Below are 17886 nucleotides of genomic sequence, written 5' to 3' on the forward strand. Positions count from 1 at the left end.
TACGGGTAACAATAATACTTGTGATTAAACTTACTACTCTCTTTGGAGTTGTTGCTTAATAGATAATACAACAACAATGATTAAATTTGTAACAGAAAAAAGAATTCTTAAAACAACTTATCTTTTAATTTATTATCAACAAATTTACTACAAAATATACATGAGATTGAAATTCTTATATATAAATAACATTTATAAATATACATATTAGCTACTGTTACTAAAATAAAAATAATTATATAAACATATACAGTATATAAAAACAAATTAATCAACCTGATTATTAAAAATCACATATGATATTTACAGATAAAAAATTCGAATTTTTTGATATATAAAATAAAATACAACAAAATATACAAAATAAACGAGTTGTGCAGATTTAAGTACATCACAGCGCCAAATTATGATTTATGATTTTCAAATCCAGAAATAATGCCAGAAAGAAATCATTGAACTCAAACTTATCATTTTCAAGTACTACTTTTCGTTATCATCAAAAGCAGCATTGGAATGTCCAGCATTTCTTACACGGTTTGCATTACCATTAGTGTTACTCTTGGATGTTTCCTCTACATGACCATGTTCTGGATCATCCGGATGTTGAACGTATGTATAGCCCATAGCGAGTAACATAAAAATGAACATATCAACTATCATAAGTCCGGCAAACAGTGCAAATTCAGCGGCCTAAAAAGTTGTTATTATCAAATTAAATTTTTATCACAATTCAAAATTGATGAGCATACCTGAGATTCAAAGAACTTAAGTTCAGCTATAACAACGACCAGCATATTTCCAATAGCTACAGAAAGTAACCAACAAGCCTGTAACACAGACTTCATGCTCTGCGGCGCTTGAGTGAAGGAGAACTCCAGACCAGTAACGGAGAACATAATTTCTGCGGCCGTAATAACAATAATCTGTGGTAATTGCCACATCATGTGGACCTGATTTGGTGCCACCACAACATGTGCTTTTGATATCTGTAAATAAAGAAGAGAGTTTTAGGATTTTCATTTATTTAGTTTTTTTGAGAGAAACATACAAACGATGACATTGAATCGCTATTAATCACAAGAGCGTATACGCCACCTCCTTTAGTTGTTATATTAGCTGCAGTTTTGCCATTAATTACAATTGTGCTTTCCCCCGCCGCTACATTCACCAACTTTGAGGCATCATAAGCTGTGAGTTTAGTGTTTTCACCTGTTGGATCCCTTATTTGCATAAGACCTTCATAGCTAGGTATATTAAGCAACACACGTACAGCAGGGTTACCAAGTTTTGGCTTTGTGGGATAATCCTCAAATTCATGCAAACGATCATCAGCTATAAAATATCCTATAGCTTTGCCTGGTTTTAGTTTCAGTTCTCCAAAAATATTATGGCATTTGGCATTATCTGTTGTTGCATTATACCTGTACTTCATTTCCTTCATGACAGGAATTTGTAGTTCTTGCCACACATCTAAAGGTTTTATTTTACCCGACAGTCCCATAGGTAAATCAGTCTTAAAATGATAATCGCAAGGCATGCCATTATAAATACGCAGTTGTGCATCCATTGGTCCAGGTACGATTGGTTTCTCAGCTTCTAATTTCAGCTCAACAAATGCCGAAAGTCCAAAAGCTACAGCTGCTAATAAACCACCCAAAGTCAATTTCTGTAATGGACGACGAATGCCAATTTTGGAAAGTATTGGATAAAATACGTAATCAAAGAGCGGTATGAATCCCAAAATCAATAATGGATTGATAACTTGCATTTGATCTGGTTTTATGGTATAACCATAAAGTTCACCATCCATGCGTGTGGCTTGAAAAGTCCAACGTGAACCTTGTTGATCGAATAATGCCCAAAATACTGGAAATGGTAAATATAAAACTAAAATCTTTAGTAGGGTTTTTGTGTCGGAGACCATTTTCAGACCAGACGCAGCTTCGGCATAATCAAGCCAGTGTTTTCTAGGATTAGTTTTACGTTCACGTCGCCAACCTCCAATGGCATCGGAAATACACTTCGAAACACCGAATATCATATTACCTGCCGGTGGTTTCATGGTGTATAACTTCTTGCCGGCAACAAATATTACAACTGATAACAACATCAGTACGGCCGGCACACCAAATGCTAAAGAGAAACAATCTTTGTCACCAAAGCAGTGAACATCTTGACGCAGTATCGGTGTAAGAGAGGTTGATATCATTGAACCTGCATTGATGGCAAAATAGAATAACGAAAAGAATGTGGCCAATTGTTTAGCTTGCTCAGGCAATCGAAACTGATCTCCACCGAAAGCCGAAACACAAGGTTTTATACCACCGGTACCAACAGCTATCAATACGAGACCAATTATGGTAGCCTCCCTGTGACAAAGAGAATTGTTTCATTTAGTTTTTATTAGTAAAAAATACATTAAAATTATTGGATTTGCATTATAATTTGTACTTACTTTACTGGCAATTGCAGTGGTGGAACTGCTCCTAGGGCAATAATTACACCGCCAATGGCATAAACAATGGACAGGTAAAGAATTGTTTTAAATTTTCCCAACCAACTGTCGGCAATAATGGCTCCGACAAGTGGACATAAGTAGACCAGCATTGTGAACACATGAAAGAGCACCGTTGAAGTGTCGTCATCGTAGTGCAATTTACTGGTGAGATAAAGTACCAAGATCGCTATAAAAAAGTTGAAAGTAATAAGAAGAAATTAATTTCACTTAAGGAATTTTTAATGTTTTTTCTTAAAAACTTACTTCGCATGCCATAATAATTGAAACGTTCACAAAACTCATTGCTAATGATGAATCCCACAGATTTGGGATATTTTAGCGGCTGCAATTAAACAAGGAGTAAACCAAATTATTTCATGTGTAGCAGAAGAAATGTAAGTGAAATGGAATGAATTCTCTCACGTATTTCGTGAAATTGATGTTTTCAATAAATTACTTGTTTTTTCTTTAAAAAAACGTCAGATACTGGTAATTTCAAATGACTATAAGAAAAAACGGCCTAAAAAGTCAGGTGTGGGCAATACGACTTCATATTAAAATTGAGTTGTTTGCAGTTCGAAGTTATTTTATTTATTTTGAGCACCATTATTGTTTTAATTAAATACTTAAATAAAATAATCCAATAGATATAATCATTATCATTAAATTGTTTTGACATCAGCCGTGTTTCTGTAGACGGCATTACCATTTGCGCTTAGTTTTTTATGAAATTAAGCGCTTAAGGTATACAAGCGCAGATAGAAAAAAATGTTGCCAACTATATTTTTGATTTTTCACTTCGTCAGCTGATCTACATTTGGTGTTTCTGTATCAAAAATATTATGCTGTTAAGTGTTGCCTATAATTATTGTATAAAATTAAGCGCTTAATGTAGATAAGCACAGATAGAACAAATATTGCCAACTATATTTTTGATTTTTCACTCCGTCAGTTGTTCTATATTTGGTGTTTCTATTGAAATAAATGTTCTGCTGTAAGTGTTGCCTATAATTTTTGTATGAAATTAAGCGCTTAATGTACACAAGCGCTATAGAAAAAAACTATATTTTTGATTTTTCACTCCGTCAGCTGTTCTATATTTGGTGTTTCTATTCAAATAAATGTTCTGCTGTAAGTGTTGCCAATACATTTTTCAAACTTAAAGAAAATGTTTGCGTTTAAAACGCATATGCGTTTTATATTAACAAGACTATTATGAACTGGAATAGTATTTAGCAATAGCAACAGCATTTACGAATATTATTAATTAATTATGTTACACAAAAACGTTTACTTTATTGAAATTACAAGTTCTGAACAATATTAGGTTGCCTATCTCTGGACTTGTCTTACAAAAAATGATTGACAAAACAAGTTTGATTGATGGTTGCATATTTCATTTATACTTGCAGATACGTAATTTTTTAAAGTTAACAGTTTCGTATTAGAAAATTAATAAATTCAGTTGATTTATTAAACGTAATAAACTATTTAGTAAAAATCACACTTTTCAATTTATAAAGTTATATAAAATTAATAACACACCTTGGGTCTTATACAGTTTTATTTAATGGGAATTTATTAAAATTATTTCAAAGTTCATATAAAAAATCTAATTAAAAAAATCAATTAAAGCCAGTGTAAAAAAGTTCAAAATATTTTAGAATGGGTTTGAAACCGTAAACGCGACCTTGTACATGCCACTGGAAACACCGCTTAGTAGTAGAACAAAGCATTTAATGGTAACTTCTAATGACTGACTAACTGATTTTTGTTACGATTAGATTATTTAGCGTTTATTCTCCCAAAACTCTCTACTAAATTTTCTCAAAAAAATATACCTACTTCATGTAGAAGATTAGTTTAGTCGTATTGGGATACCACTTTTGTAGTTTCTAATAAATTTTCTTCAACAAATAAACGATTTATGTTAAAGATTCTTGAAGGGAATATAATCTAGTTAAGTCGTATTGAAATTACCATACCATATTTGTAATTTCTAATGAATTTTTTCTAGAATCTATTTAAGTCACATTGAGATACCACATATGCTATTTTAAATATAAATTTTCTCTAAACAATATTCAGCATTAGGTGCCATATGTCTCAGAGGGAATATAATCTACTTCAGTCGTATTGAGACATCACATTTAATGTTTCTAATCAATTTTATTTATAAAATGATCAATTCACGGATTCAGAGGGAATACGAATATAATCTATCTTTGTTTCTTTCTATACAATAAGATACCATAATTGTTGTGTCTAATACATTTCCTCTAAAAAATATTCTTCATGTGCTAGGATAGGTTACAAGTATCTTAGCGCGAATAGTAAGTCGTATTGAGATACCATATTTTTTCTCTTCTTTAAGATATGGTAATTTATAAAGGTAATTATGGTAATTATAATTTATAGATACCATATATTCTAGGTTATGCTAGGTTAGGTTACAAGTGTTTCAGAAAGAATAGTAAGTCGTGTTGAGATACCATATTTTTTCTCTTCTTTATAGTTATTTACGGCTATGGGATTTTATAGAGGTAATTATAATTTGGAGATACCATATATGCCTTTATGTATATAGTATAAAATATTCTTCATGTGCTAGTTTGGGTTACAAGTGTTTCAGAGGGAAGTTGTGTTGAGATACCATATTTTGCTCTCCTTTATGTTAATTTACGGATATGTTCTTTTAAAGAGGTAATAATGGTAGTTACCATATATCTATTTATATATATGGAATATAAAAGGATTTATTTGTTTTATATACTTCAGAAAAGAAGTGAAAGTGTAATGGTGAAGCAAAGAAGTTCTGGAAACTATCTCTATATTATATCAATATCTTTAGGTAGATCTAGAAAATATGCAGGTATATTAATTCTTTAATTATTAGTATATTTATTACTTCTTCGAAAATTGTTTTAAATTAATTTCAAATATTTTAAACTTGTACTTATCCATTCTCACAAATACAATTCAATCTAATACAGAAATTGTTCGTACCGCAAAAAGCAATCCAAGTCAAGGATGTTTATTGGTTCGGTTTAAATAATTGTAGTTTATTTAGTGTTATTATCGTTTCATTACATTACAACAAATTATTTAATACATAACAACACTTAATAAGAGTATTTAATCGAATATGTAACGCGGTTTACTATATAAGTTGCTGGTAGTATATTTTTGTGTTTGCGGTTTACTGGTAAATTATTAACAATTTGTAAATAAACAATATGAAGAGAATTGCATAACGCTTGACTTAATAATATTTACAAAAATGTGAAATATTGTTAAAAACTTAACAATCAAAATTAACATGCAAAATTCGCTAAATGATGTTTAAGTCGAGAGTGCTTTCCGTTTTAACTTGGCTTGGCTTATCAACGAAGAAAGTATTAATGACCCACTTTTTTCGAAAACTTTTAAAAATTTTAAAAATTTAAAAAAATTTTTACCTGCCTTAAGTGCAATTAACTGTTAATTATATTTACAGATATGCACTTTGCTCAAATCTCAATTAAAAAAAAAAAAATAATAAAAAATTTAAAAACTATTTGATTCGCTTTGAAGCACGTGACTTAAATAGTTCGAATAGATTTTATTACTTGACTTAAAAAAAAATTGTCTGAGCCATAAATAAATCTAATAAATACTTTTTAGTCTCTTGGCCAAGGTTGACAAGTTTTATTTATTTTGAGCAAAAATATTGTTTTTATTTAGTAGTAAAAAAATGTAATGTCAACAAAAATGTTTTTAGTATTTGTTTTTTTTTTGACAAATTATTTTTTATTATTTTTATGAAATCCATGATTTAATTGAAATTTTTTATTTTGGTTATATCGGAAGTTTTAGAGATGCTCAATGCTATTGACACACCCAAATTATATGCTTTTCAATGTTATAAAAAGGTGGGTGGGATTAAAAGATAAATTAAATCTTTGTGTTAAAACTTTAAAGTACCCTTACTTACAAAAACATATTTTAAGATACTACGAAACTTTTGGATTAATGATAAAGATCAGATAAGTATTCAGATCATCTGTGTGGTTAGAGTGTTTTAGAAAATTTTAATTCACTTATTAAGTTAACTAAAAACTTCTTGATTTTGAGAAACTAAAATTTATATTAAGTATCCATTAAAGCCGTGTATCTTTTCTGAATAATAAGTTTTAAACACCCAAACTGAATCCCCCTTAAGAGATTAAAGTACTTCAATGGGGTTAAGTAAAATGTAGATACAAATAAAATAGATTCATCTCATCATCTGAAAAACCTCAACTAATTGTCGAATGGTTTTTTGCAACTACAAAAAGTCGTTATATGGTAAGACATTTGGTATGGACGATTGAGGAGGTCATACTTTTTTAAAGGCGTTACATAAGCCGTCCATTGTTATTTGTAACTTGATTTTGGCTTGAAATTGGCAATTTCATTGCGAACATTAAGTGTTCTGTTTTGGTTGTGTCGCTTGATAAACCCTGTAATTTGCGTATTTATGAAGTAAGTTGGCAAGAAAAGTAAAGGAATTTGTCGTCATTTAACAAATACGACAAATGGACAAATATATTAAATACGATATTTTTTATAGAAATACTTAATTGTTCATATGTATATGGACTATCTTCATATTCTCAACTACTTGAAAACGCATATCCTCTGTTTCATTGAAAAATTACCATAAAATGATTCACAACTGTTAGATATCCCGTGAAGGATATTGAAATGAATGCGATAGTAAGCAACTAATCAAGCTAGCTGGCGGAGGCCTCTTGAAGCGGCCAAGGACGACTCACGTCTGTAATGGCCAACTAAGTAACTAAGTAAGTAGCTAGTGAGGACGCTAACTTTTGGTTTGTTTTAAATTTGGTTAACTTTTTCTGAAGTTTTTTAATTGATGACCAAAGCTGGTGGTGATAGAGTTTATTTACATAATTATTATTATGTTAAGGCTAGTTGAGTCAGTGCACCTGAGCACTTTTACTCTCTATTAACTGCGAAGTTTCTTCAAAACTCCTTTTTGAGCCTTGACTAGATTATTGTTTATCACTTCATCAGACTAAGCAATAATTGATCTCAGATCTGCATACCTCCCCCAGGAGCCTGTAACTATTCTGCGATTTGATAACGCAGTGTTGGTAAATCTGTCAGATTTCGTAAATAATTTCAGGGCAACATAACATATATTATTATGATTAGCTCCCATAAACATGGCTAGCAGAGTTTAAGGTTAACAACAAACTGAAATCAGTTGTCATCTATCATTTTTATTAATATGTATTCACCTAATGTATTTATCAAATTTTAATATTGTTTTAATAAAAATAACTCACCAACAAATTCATTACTTAAGTATGAGTGAAATCTATTTTTTTATATATAAAATATTTTTATTTTTTTTTTAATTTTAAATATAGTTTTTGTATTATTTTAAACGCATAATTTTAACTGAAAGTTCATACGCGAAACATTTTTAAACGCACTTTCTATCAAATACTAAAAAAAAACTATTTGAAATAGTATAATAAAATTTAACTTTTTATGAATAATATTTTTATTATTATTTTATTTATTTTATATTATTTTTAGTTTTTAAATCGCACGCAACCACTCGACTAACGTTCAAATTCAGACTGAGCCAAGCTACGAAAGTTCAAATGGAAAAACTTTGCGAAGAAGCCGGAAGAAATTAATTTGAATGCGATTTTTGATTATTCGTATTTCTATTATAATTCGGCTTTTAATTATTTGAATAAATGAAGCTTTTATTGCATATTTTTCGCACAGTTTTCGTAACTGTTATACACTCAAACTAACACAATTTATGCAAATATGTTATAAAGTTATTATTGTCTTTTAGAGAATTGAGTATAAAAATGGAAGATGAAGTATTTTTGCATAGAAAACAACAATCAAAACAGAATAAAAAAATATTATTTTTTTACATATTTTAAAATATTAAAAAAATTTTATAAAAATTACCAACTCATATAAATATAATGTAATTTTAGCTGTGTATACTTTATTACGTCTGTTTTATAGCATTTGGTTTGTAATTACAGAGAATTAAAGTAGAAAAAAACAAATAAAAGTAAAACTCTGTCAATAGAATAAAAAAAATAACAAGTTTAATTGTTGTAAGCAGTGGCGGACCAAATAAATAGGGCTCCCAAATAATGGGGACTTTAAGAGATATCAGGTTTAAAAGTTTCGAATTTATATATGAAAAAAAATACAATAACTAGCTCAGCATCTGGCGAGTCTAGTGGTTAGTCATTTCTTGGCATGTTAAAAAAATTTTAAAAAATTCGCTATTCGTAATATTAACATAATGTAAAAATTTAAAACCTTGAAGCCCATTAATTGGAGATCCTATTTTGTATAACAAACAAAATAATATGTCGTGCCAAAAATTATATTTATTTTGCATATATGTCAACATAATTGTTAAGTTAGATTGCGGTTATCATTCTCATCTGGGGTTCTGGACAAAGGAATATAAAAAGGAATAAATAGACAAACCGTCTATCTGGCCAACCTTGTTGGAGATCTTTACAAGAAGTACTAGTAATATTTTTTACTACTAATTAATGATAGATAAAATAAATTTTCTTAATATGGTATGTGCTCCAGCTCATTGAAAGAAGTCGCGTGTATACTAAAAGAAGTATTGACTTTCTCTCTGGTCACTGTTATAACAAGACTTGATCTTGAGAGCTTCTTTAGAGAAACTCTGTTCACATAGCAAGTCATACCGCAGTTGTCTTTAATAGAATGGTGTATAGTAATGTATGTGTTGTAACTATACATATCTTTTAACAGTCATTCTAGAAAGAAGCCCTGAACTATTTTTTTGTGCGATTGTCCAACATTGTCTTGCAGTGGAAACAGGTTTTTAGGTTCTTGCTTTTATGACAGTTTGTTGGACTGTGTACCTTCAAGGACAAAAGAGCTGTTAAATTATTTGAACTCAACGTGTTGAACTTAATTTTTATGTTTTAAAATTTTATAAGAGGAATAATAAAATGATATTCATGTGTAGTAGAATATCTGCTGCTCTGCCACTGCAAACAACTATTCGAAATGTGTTTCAAGATATACAAATACCATTTCACTATTTTTATATATACCTATAAAAAACAGAATGTAACTAAACTGACTGAAAGAATGTTCTCAGTTCCATATATTAATGAAAATTGCTATTACTTTTCAGATTTTATTTATGATATAATAAATGCAACTTCACTTCGTTTTGAACGTTATGGAGCTTTCAAGAATAGAAAATGAATTTTAAAACTTATACCGGTAGTACTAAAATTATATAAGCTTAAACAATTTTTTAATTAAAATATTTAAATACGAAAATAATTCTTGCTAATTGTGAAGTTTCTATTTACAGCTGAAGGTCAATAGAATATATGTTTTTGAAATAAATATTAAAAAGCAATTCCATATTTAATTGTAAAAATACACAGCAGTGATTTTTAAATAAATTTAAATTGTGAATAGCTTACATATTTGGAATTTCTTAAAATAAGTTATAAATTTTAAAAAAATATTTCTTGACAATAAATTATTTAAGATAAATTTTTAATTTTTAAATACTTGTGCCACACGTGAGGTACATATTAAAATATTTGAACCTTTAATAATTTATTTCAAACCTGTTAATTTTAAATAAAATATAATGAATATTTAAGAAAAAAATTATTCTTAAATATAACACAACAGATATAACGGAAGCAATTTGCTGCTAAAGCCCTGTCAAATCTCTAAACCAGATCGTGATATAATTAATGTTCAATTGATTCTTCAATGCGTACCCCTTTCAGATAAGAGTAAAAATAAGTCCGAGGTAAGGCATTTCTGTCGTAAGTTGATACTATTTGGAGTGTAAATGGTTGTGAATGAATTTCACATGTGGCAGATTTAATAGCAGATTTAAATCTGCTATTATGGGGTCTTGAACTACAACTTCGTCTGTTCTGATCAATAGACGTTGGCTTTTTTAATGGGAATATTGTGGTGGCTGTAGTTAAAACCCAAAGTTATGCTAGTAGAATTACTACATTCATTCATGATGTGGAGTTGCATTTCTTAATCTGGTGTTGTGATCCAAAGAACGGTAAAGCTGTTTGATAGACATCGAAAATTATAGAAAGTTATACTCAAAGGTATAGCATTAGTTCGTACCGGTGGAGTTCCTTGGAATTCCAATTGTGACGTTTATCGGCAAATTATATTGATATGTTATATCAAGAGCATCGTGGTGTTAAGCCTAAATGATAGATAATTATATCATACGGAGAAATTCTACTGCAGTCTCTACTAGGGACATTCAATTTAGTCGCATACATACTACTAGAACAATTAACTACAATGGTGTAGATAACTGGATAAGCATTATTATAAAGAACTATGAAGAATTATAAAGACGAATTATAATTATATTTACGGTTAAACAGTTGTTTGCACTAAAAATAATTATAATAACTTACTTACACAATCAATAGTAGCTACTGTTTATACTACATAAATTTTTGTACATAAAAAATTTTTTATTAAAAAATAAAAAGTAAAACTAAATACATTTCAGTTTATGTACAATATTTTTTTTTAAATTTTCCAATAAAAACATTTATAAAATGTAAGTGGCATTTTTTGACACATTCAATTAATTAGTGTATTGGCCTTAACTACATAAGTTCACATTTATATATGTATATATATATATATATATATATTCAATATCATTTCAAATAATTTCCATGTAATTATTATTCAAATGACAAACTCACTTTCATTAAAAAGATATACAGAATTTGTATCTGAGTGCGTTGTACGGATTGGCAAGTGTCATTGTATCAAGAACGTTTAAACATTGAATAATAAAATTTCAAATAAATATTTGTGATTACTTTTTGGAACACGCAAAAATTGTATCTTTCGTATATTCGCTGCTTTAAAGGGTAAAAACAACAATAAAATACACAAAACACACAAAAAATAATAAAAGGAAGAAGACTCTATAGGAATAGAAATTGGGTCAATTAAAGTAAGTGATGGTCAAAAATCGATTTAAAACATCAAAATAATCATAATTCAATTTATTCTCAATTGGAATGCGCCAACTCACGGACACGGAACAGTTCAAATCGATTAAGAAACAATAAAAGGATCTGCTAACTTCGTGAGGTGAATGATTTCTATGTGCAAAAATATGGAGAGACATGGACCTTGACCGATATTACGAGAAAAAAAATTGTTTATTGATTTATTAATATTTCGGTAAAGATTTGAAAATTAAATATAAACAAATTGACGTCATAAAGTTATGACAAGCAACTGTGCGTATTAAGTTCAAAAGTATTTATTTAGTAAAAATTCTATACAAGTATTAATGATTATTGAATTTAACTATATTATATTATTTTTTACATTAATATGAGTATAATCATAAATAAATATTAGTTTATTTAATTGTTTATTATATTAAGTTCAAGCGATAAAAGCAATCATTGAAGATATATACTCAATTATTAGTTATATATTGTATTTTTAATAAATATCTCATAAGAGAAACATGTTAGTGAATATATATTAGTAGAAAGTTTTGAAATAACCTCAAGTCTTACAGTAGATTTGAAATGATAATAGAAAATTTTAAATTCAATTTGATCTGCCGCTTTCTTGGTAGGCATAATTACAAAGATAACTACGCTCATTACAAGTCAAACACTGAAGTAGCTGACATCTGTTAGAGGCTGTAATGAATCTACTTACGAGTGCCACTTTAAGTTACTGACTGCACTGTTTGTCTATTGTTTGTCACAGCATCAATTGAGAAAGTTGTTATCAATTGTGAATGTGTTGAATGTTTGCTGCAATCTGTCTAAATTTCTTCGCAAATAATTCAAATAACAGCTTGACAGCAGTAATCAAGCGATATATCACTAGTATTTTCCGCATTATTTATATATGGGAAATGTAATTTTAAATAACCCTTTCCAATTTTATACAAAACATATCTGAAGCAACTCAACTATCATAAGATACATATAAGCAGTACAAATATATTCATATAGATCTTATAAATATTTTGCTAATTTTTGTATTTGTATAAATCAAAAATATAAACTATGTTTATAATAAAACATAAAAAATAATTTTGTCTCCAAAGTTTTAATAAAAAATCTATGAGTTTATAAGCTGTAATTTAATGATGGAAGTGCCTCTTATATTTCATTGAATCTAACATATTTGGTAGTAAAGTTTTCAAAATTAAAAAATAAATTAATTATCTGAAAAAATATCGAAAATACTATATTCTATAAGTTTAACTACTCTACAATATACACATTTATTGAAAATTTATCGCATAAGACACTTGTATCTCACATAACTTTACACAGAATAATTCCATGAAGCTCACATAAACCAAATCAACTGGCTAGGAAAGAGGTTCTTTAGAAGACTCACAGCCCAAAAATTTCTCATAAGTTGTCATAACTTTGCATACCACAATATAAATATATCATCGACCCATGTTTAAATAAGTAAATAGAGTGTGTATGCAAACAAATATTTTCAAGGAAGCTAGGATTATGTGCTGGTCATACTACATTCAATTTACAAATTTCGTACTTTTATTCTTTCACAGAACAGATTGTAGAGTGCTAACAGGGAAGCATACAGGGCATTGTCTGCTATCATCATATGCCCTAAAAATAATATTGATCAATAGTGACATATGTAGAACATGTGGAACACCGAACTTAAGAGAGCCCGTATATTATCTGCCAGCACTCAATACTTATAAGACTAAATCAAAAATACTTAGGTGATCCATGACTTACAGTTTTAATATTATTATTAAAATTATTATTTAATATATATTATTAACAAAAAAAATATTTCACATAATTTTTGGTATTTTATTTTAAATAAATTTTAATATTTTTTTAATTATTATTACTATTATTATTTTTAATACTGAATACTGAACACATTGCTATATTATGTATATATATATATATATATATATATATTTATAATAAAATAATAATAAAAATTTTTAGAAAAAATATTCTATAATAAAAAAATTATAAACTATCATCTTTATAAAATATATATCTTTAATTAAAAATTATTTTATATAGAACGTAAAATTTTGAATTTGATTATAAGATTTTCGTGTTGTAAATAATATTAATATATTTATTAAGCACTAATATAATAAAATAATAAACATTTTTAGAAAAAATAGTCTATATAAAAAAATTAAAAAATATAGTACTTAAACTAAAAATTATTTTATAAAGTATGGGAAATTTTAAATTTGATTATAAGAAGTTTTTGTGTTCAAAATAATGTAAATTTATTTAAAGGCATAAATATATAAATATATTCCATACTAATATAATACATAATAATAATAATTTGAATTTATCTTGAAATTTATAATTAGTTTCAAAATATTTTAATATAATAAAAGAAAAATAATTTTTTCTAAAAATTTTTATTGGTTTCATATTTTTAAAATTAGAAATTATTTTATAAGATAATAAAATTTTTAAATTTAATTATAAGTCATTTTCGTGTTGTAAATAATATCGTATATATTATGTATATATTAAAATCTTATATATTAAAATAGTAATAAAAATTTTAAGCAAATATATTTTATTTTAAACACAAATATAATAAAATAATAATAGAAATTTTGAAAAAAAATGTTCTATATAAAAATATTAAAATAAAATATCATATTTCTTCATTTAAAAATTATTTTATAAAGTATGGCAAATTTTAAATTTGATTATAGGTATTTTTAGTGCTATGAATAATATCAATATATTTAATTAATATTAACTAATACTATAGTATTATTAATACTCTATATAAAATAATTAAAAAATATATTACTTAACATAAAAATTAATTTATAAAGTATGGCAAAATTTAAATTTGATTATAAGTATTTTATAAATATTTCTAGTATTTTATTTGATTATAAGTATATTCATAATATTAAACACTAATATAATAAAATAATAATAGAAATTTAAAAAAAAATGTTCTATATAAAAAAATTAAAATAAAATATCATATTTCTTAAATTAAAAATTATTTTATAAAGTATGACAAATTTTTAATTTGATTATAATTATTTTTAGTGTTGTGAATAATATACATATCAAGACGTTTATTCTTACCGCTTTTTCCGATATTCTGAGTGTGTTGCTGACCATTTTGTCTCAGTTGACTTAATCCACTCGTCTGCCAATTTTTTTCTAACAATTTTCAATTCTTCGATAAACTCATATAACGTTTGAGACAAACATAAAACTCAACTGGTATAAATCACAGCTTAGGAGAACAACTGTTTTGCAAAACAGTTGCTGGCTTTATAGGCAGCAGTAGTTTGTAAAAAAATTGTTTTTTATATATATTTTGCAACAAAATGGCGTTTGAGTTCTTAGTTAAAGACAAATTTTTATGAAAAAAGCACGATTTTAATAAGCAAGAACAGAAAAATTATTTAAATATGAAATCTCAACAAAATTAACAAAGGTTATGCATTTATGAATATCAGCCTACACGTGCGTATTCCAAATATATTTTATATTTTATTAAAAAACTTAAAAATGTTATAAGAAAAAATTGTAAAAGCAGGTGTGAAAAACCGCTTAAACGTTTCTTAAATATGCGAAAACAATGACGCGAAAGTTTTTGACGGTCACACACACCAGTGGCAAAAATTCAAAAAATTTAATATTGTTTACACAGATCAAAATTATTTTTCACAATTTTAGATAAAAACAGAACGACAAAATCGCGACAGAATATTTTTCAACATTTAAAGTTCACAACAGCAACAACAACAACAGCAACGAGAAGCTCAAACAATGAAGTTAACGATGCGAACTGAAGCTGTCATCACGGCTCGACACTTGGTACTCGAATGAAACCGCTGCACTGCATTCGAGCGCTTTAAAATGGAGAAAATGCACTGGAATTGAATTGACATTTTGCTCTTGCGGTGCTGAGATCGTAAATTTTGTAATTTTATAATTTACATTAAAAAAAAACATTAACTACAAGAATAACAAAAACAACAACAATATATATAATCTATATATCTATATATGATAACAATATCTAAAATAAGAATCATAGTTATATATATTAAAAACTTAATCATATTTATTATTATTATTATTTTTTTTCCACTCTATATTATTTATTATTTTCAAAAATAATAATTTTATTATAATTATTATTATTTTGTTAGCAAATTTGGTAAATCTCTGTAAAATAAAACTTCTCTTTTGGGTTATTCTTCTCTTCGCTTTTATTTTTTAATTTTTTGCTTGATATAAAACGGGTATTTTTATTCTTAAAAGTTTTTACCCAATAACAAATTTTTTAAACAAATAATAGAAAAAAATAAGACAATAATAAAATAACTATTCAATGAAGCTTTATTTAAACTTTTTGTTAGTTTGATATGTAAATAATAATCGTTGTGCGGGCGCTTTGTAATAATTTCGGCAATTCCAACAAAAATATAAATAAATACCTATATAAATAAACATTAAATAATTTATTGTTTTAATAAACAAATGTTTTTTTAAACATAATGTTTTTTTAAGTGCCTATCGGTCAATGGTTAAATAATAAGCTTTTTAAAAATTTGTATTTGTTTTTATAAGATTTTATTTTAACCGATATTTTGACTACAATCTATAGTCATCATCCGGGTAGCACCCCGATTGACCAATTAGCCCATAAAAAACAAAATTATTATTATAAACATTAAATAAAATAAAAAAATATAAAATGAAAAAAATAAAATAAATATATAATAAAGCTTAACTTAAACTTATTACGAATTAGAAATGCAAATAAATAATCGTCAGGCACTTAATAATAATTATGTACAGTACTAAAAGTATTTTCACACAAAATATAAAAACAAATAAAATAAAAAAATAGTAAAATTAATTAAGTGTGTAATAAAGTTTTGTTTAAATTTATTATGTACAAAAAATATGAATAAATAATCTCTAAACGCATTAAAATAACATTTTCCAATACATGAAGTATTTATAAATTCATTCTTTATATAAGTAGTTTCAACGTTAATTTAAATTATCTTTAATTTAAGTTTTAGTTTAGTTAAATTAAAATACTATTTCAAATATGCAGAAGTCCAGAACTATCATTGTACTTTCTTATGTCTCCAACAAACATGAAATGAAACAGATATAAATATATGTTTACCAAGTTCTACTCACCTTATATATAGATATATATCAAAATATATTGATAAATATATATATATAAATATATAGTTATATATATATAAATATATAGTTATATATATTAAATATATAAATATATTTACATAAATTAATAGATATATTTATAAAAAGATTTATAAATAAATAGATACACATATTAATCTACCATTTTGAAGATGCTAATTCATAGTAGATGTATTAGATCAAAGTAGTCAGAGCTAGTAAACGTCTGTGCATCTGTTTTAATGTTAACTAGTCTCTGTATAAACTAGACAGATAAATTTTGAACACGAAGGTCTTGAGAACAAATTTTGAACAATTGAACAATTCAGAATAATCAAAATCTCATGGAAAATAATGCAATTATATCACGTAGAGTTACTAACATAAAGATGGTATTAAAAATCTTAACGATATTTTATTTAAGTTCAGGATTAAATTTAAATATAGTTCAGATACTGATGGTTTATATTATGTCTTTATAGAAAACCTATTCGTAGTTATGTATTTGTTTCTCAATTTTGGATGTTAAGGATTATATTTTTATTTATAAGCAATAAAATATTATGTCGAAAAGCATACAATTTAGGTATAGCTGTATTATAAGATAAGTTATCTAACAGAGTTTTAGATAAATGATTGTACTCTTCTAAATTTTGTTTTCATATCTAGACGGTGGAGAGTTGTATTTAAAAATTTCATTGCTCCATTAGTTTGAATTAAACTAAATTAAATTATATATTAACATATTTATTTCATTTAATAGCTTATAGTATATATCTGCTATCAAATTTATCACTTGGTAGTAACTCAGGTATAGGATCTGTTATTTCCTATCGATATTAGTTAGAGTAAATTCTATATAATATTAGCAGAGGCCATTTTTGTGAATTTATAAAGCGATTTATTGCTAAGACAGTGCCACTAAGTACATTTCAAAGGCCCTTTAAAGCGTTTTTTATACTAGATTTTATTAGATTTTCAACACAGACCCTGTGAACGTAGATCTAGTACATACACTTCTTTGCAATAGCACAATCTAACAGTTATAATACAAATTTTACTAATATTCATTATCTATAT

General features: G+C 26.6%; 1 protein-coding gene across 1 annotated transcript; it reads right to left on the bottom strand.

The window, feature by feature from the left end:
• Nucleotides 1-320: 320 nt before the first annotated feature.
• On the bottom strand, nucleotides 321-15479 carry LOC119671091 (peptide transporter family 1). The gene is made up of 6 exons (XM_038081599.1): nucleotides 14713-15479; nucleotides 2762-2840; nucleotides 2456-2684; nucleotides 1049-2369; nucleotides 750-986; nucleotides 321-690 (listed from the first exon to the last, which is right to left on the bottom strand). Exons 1-6 carry the CDS (start codon nucleotides 14746-14748, stop codon nucleotides 481-483), a joined length of 2112 nt encoding a protein of 703 aa, XP_037937527.1. The 5' UTR covers nucleotides 14749-15479; the 3' UTR covers nucleotides 321-480.
• Between the last annotated feature and the right edge of the window lie 2407 nt (nucleotides 15480-17886).

Source organism: Teleopsis dalmanni, chromosome 1 (assembly GCF_002237135.1).
Source record: "Teleopsis dalmanni isolate 2A chromosome 1, ASM223713v2, whole genome shotgun sequence".
NCBI classification, from domain to species: domain Eukaryota; kingdom Metazoa; phylum Arthropoda; class Insecta; order Diptera; family Diopsidae; genus Teleopsis; species Teleopsis dalmanni.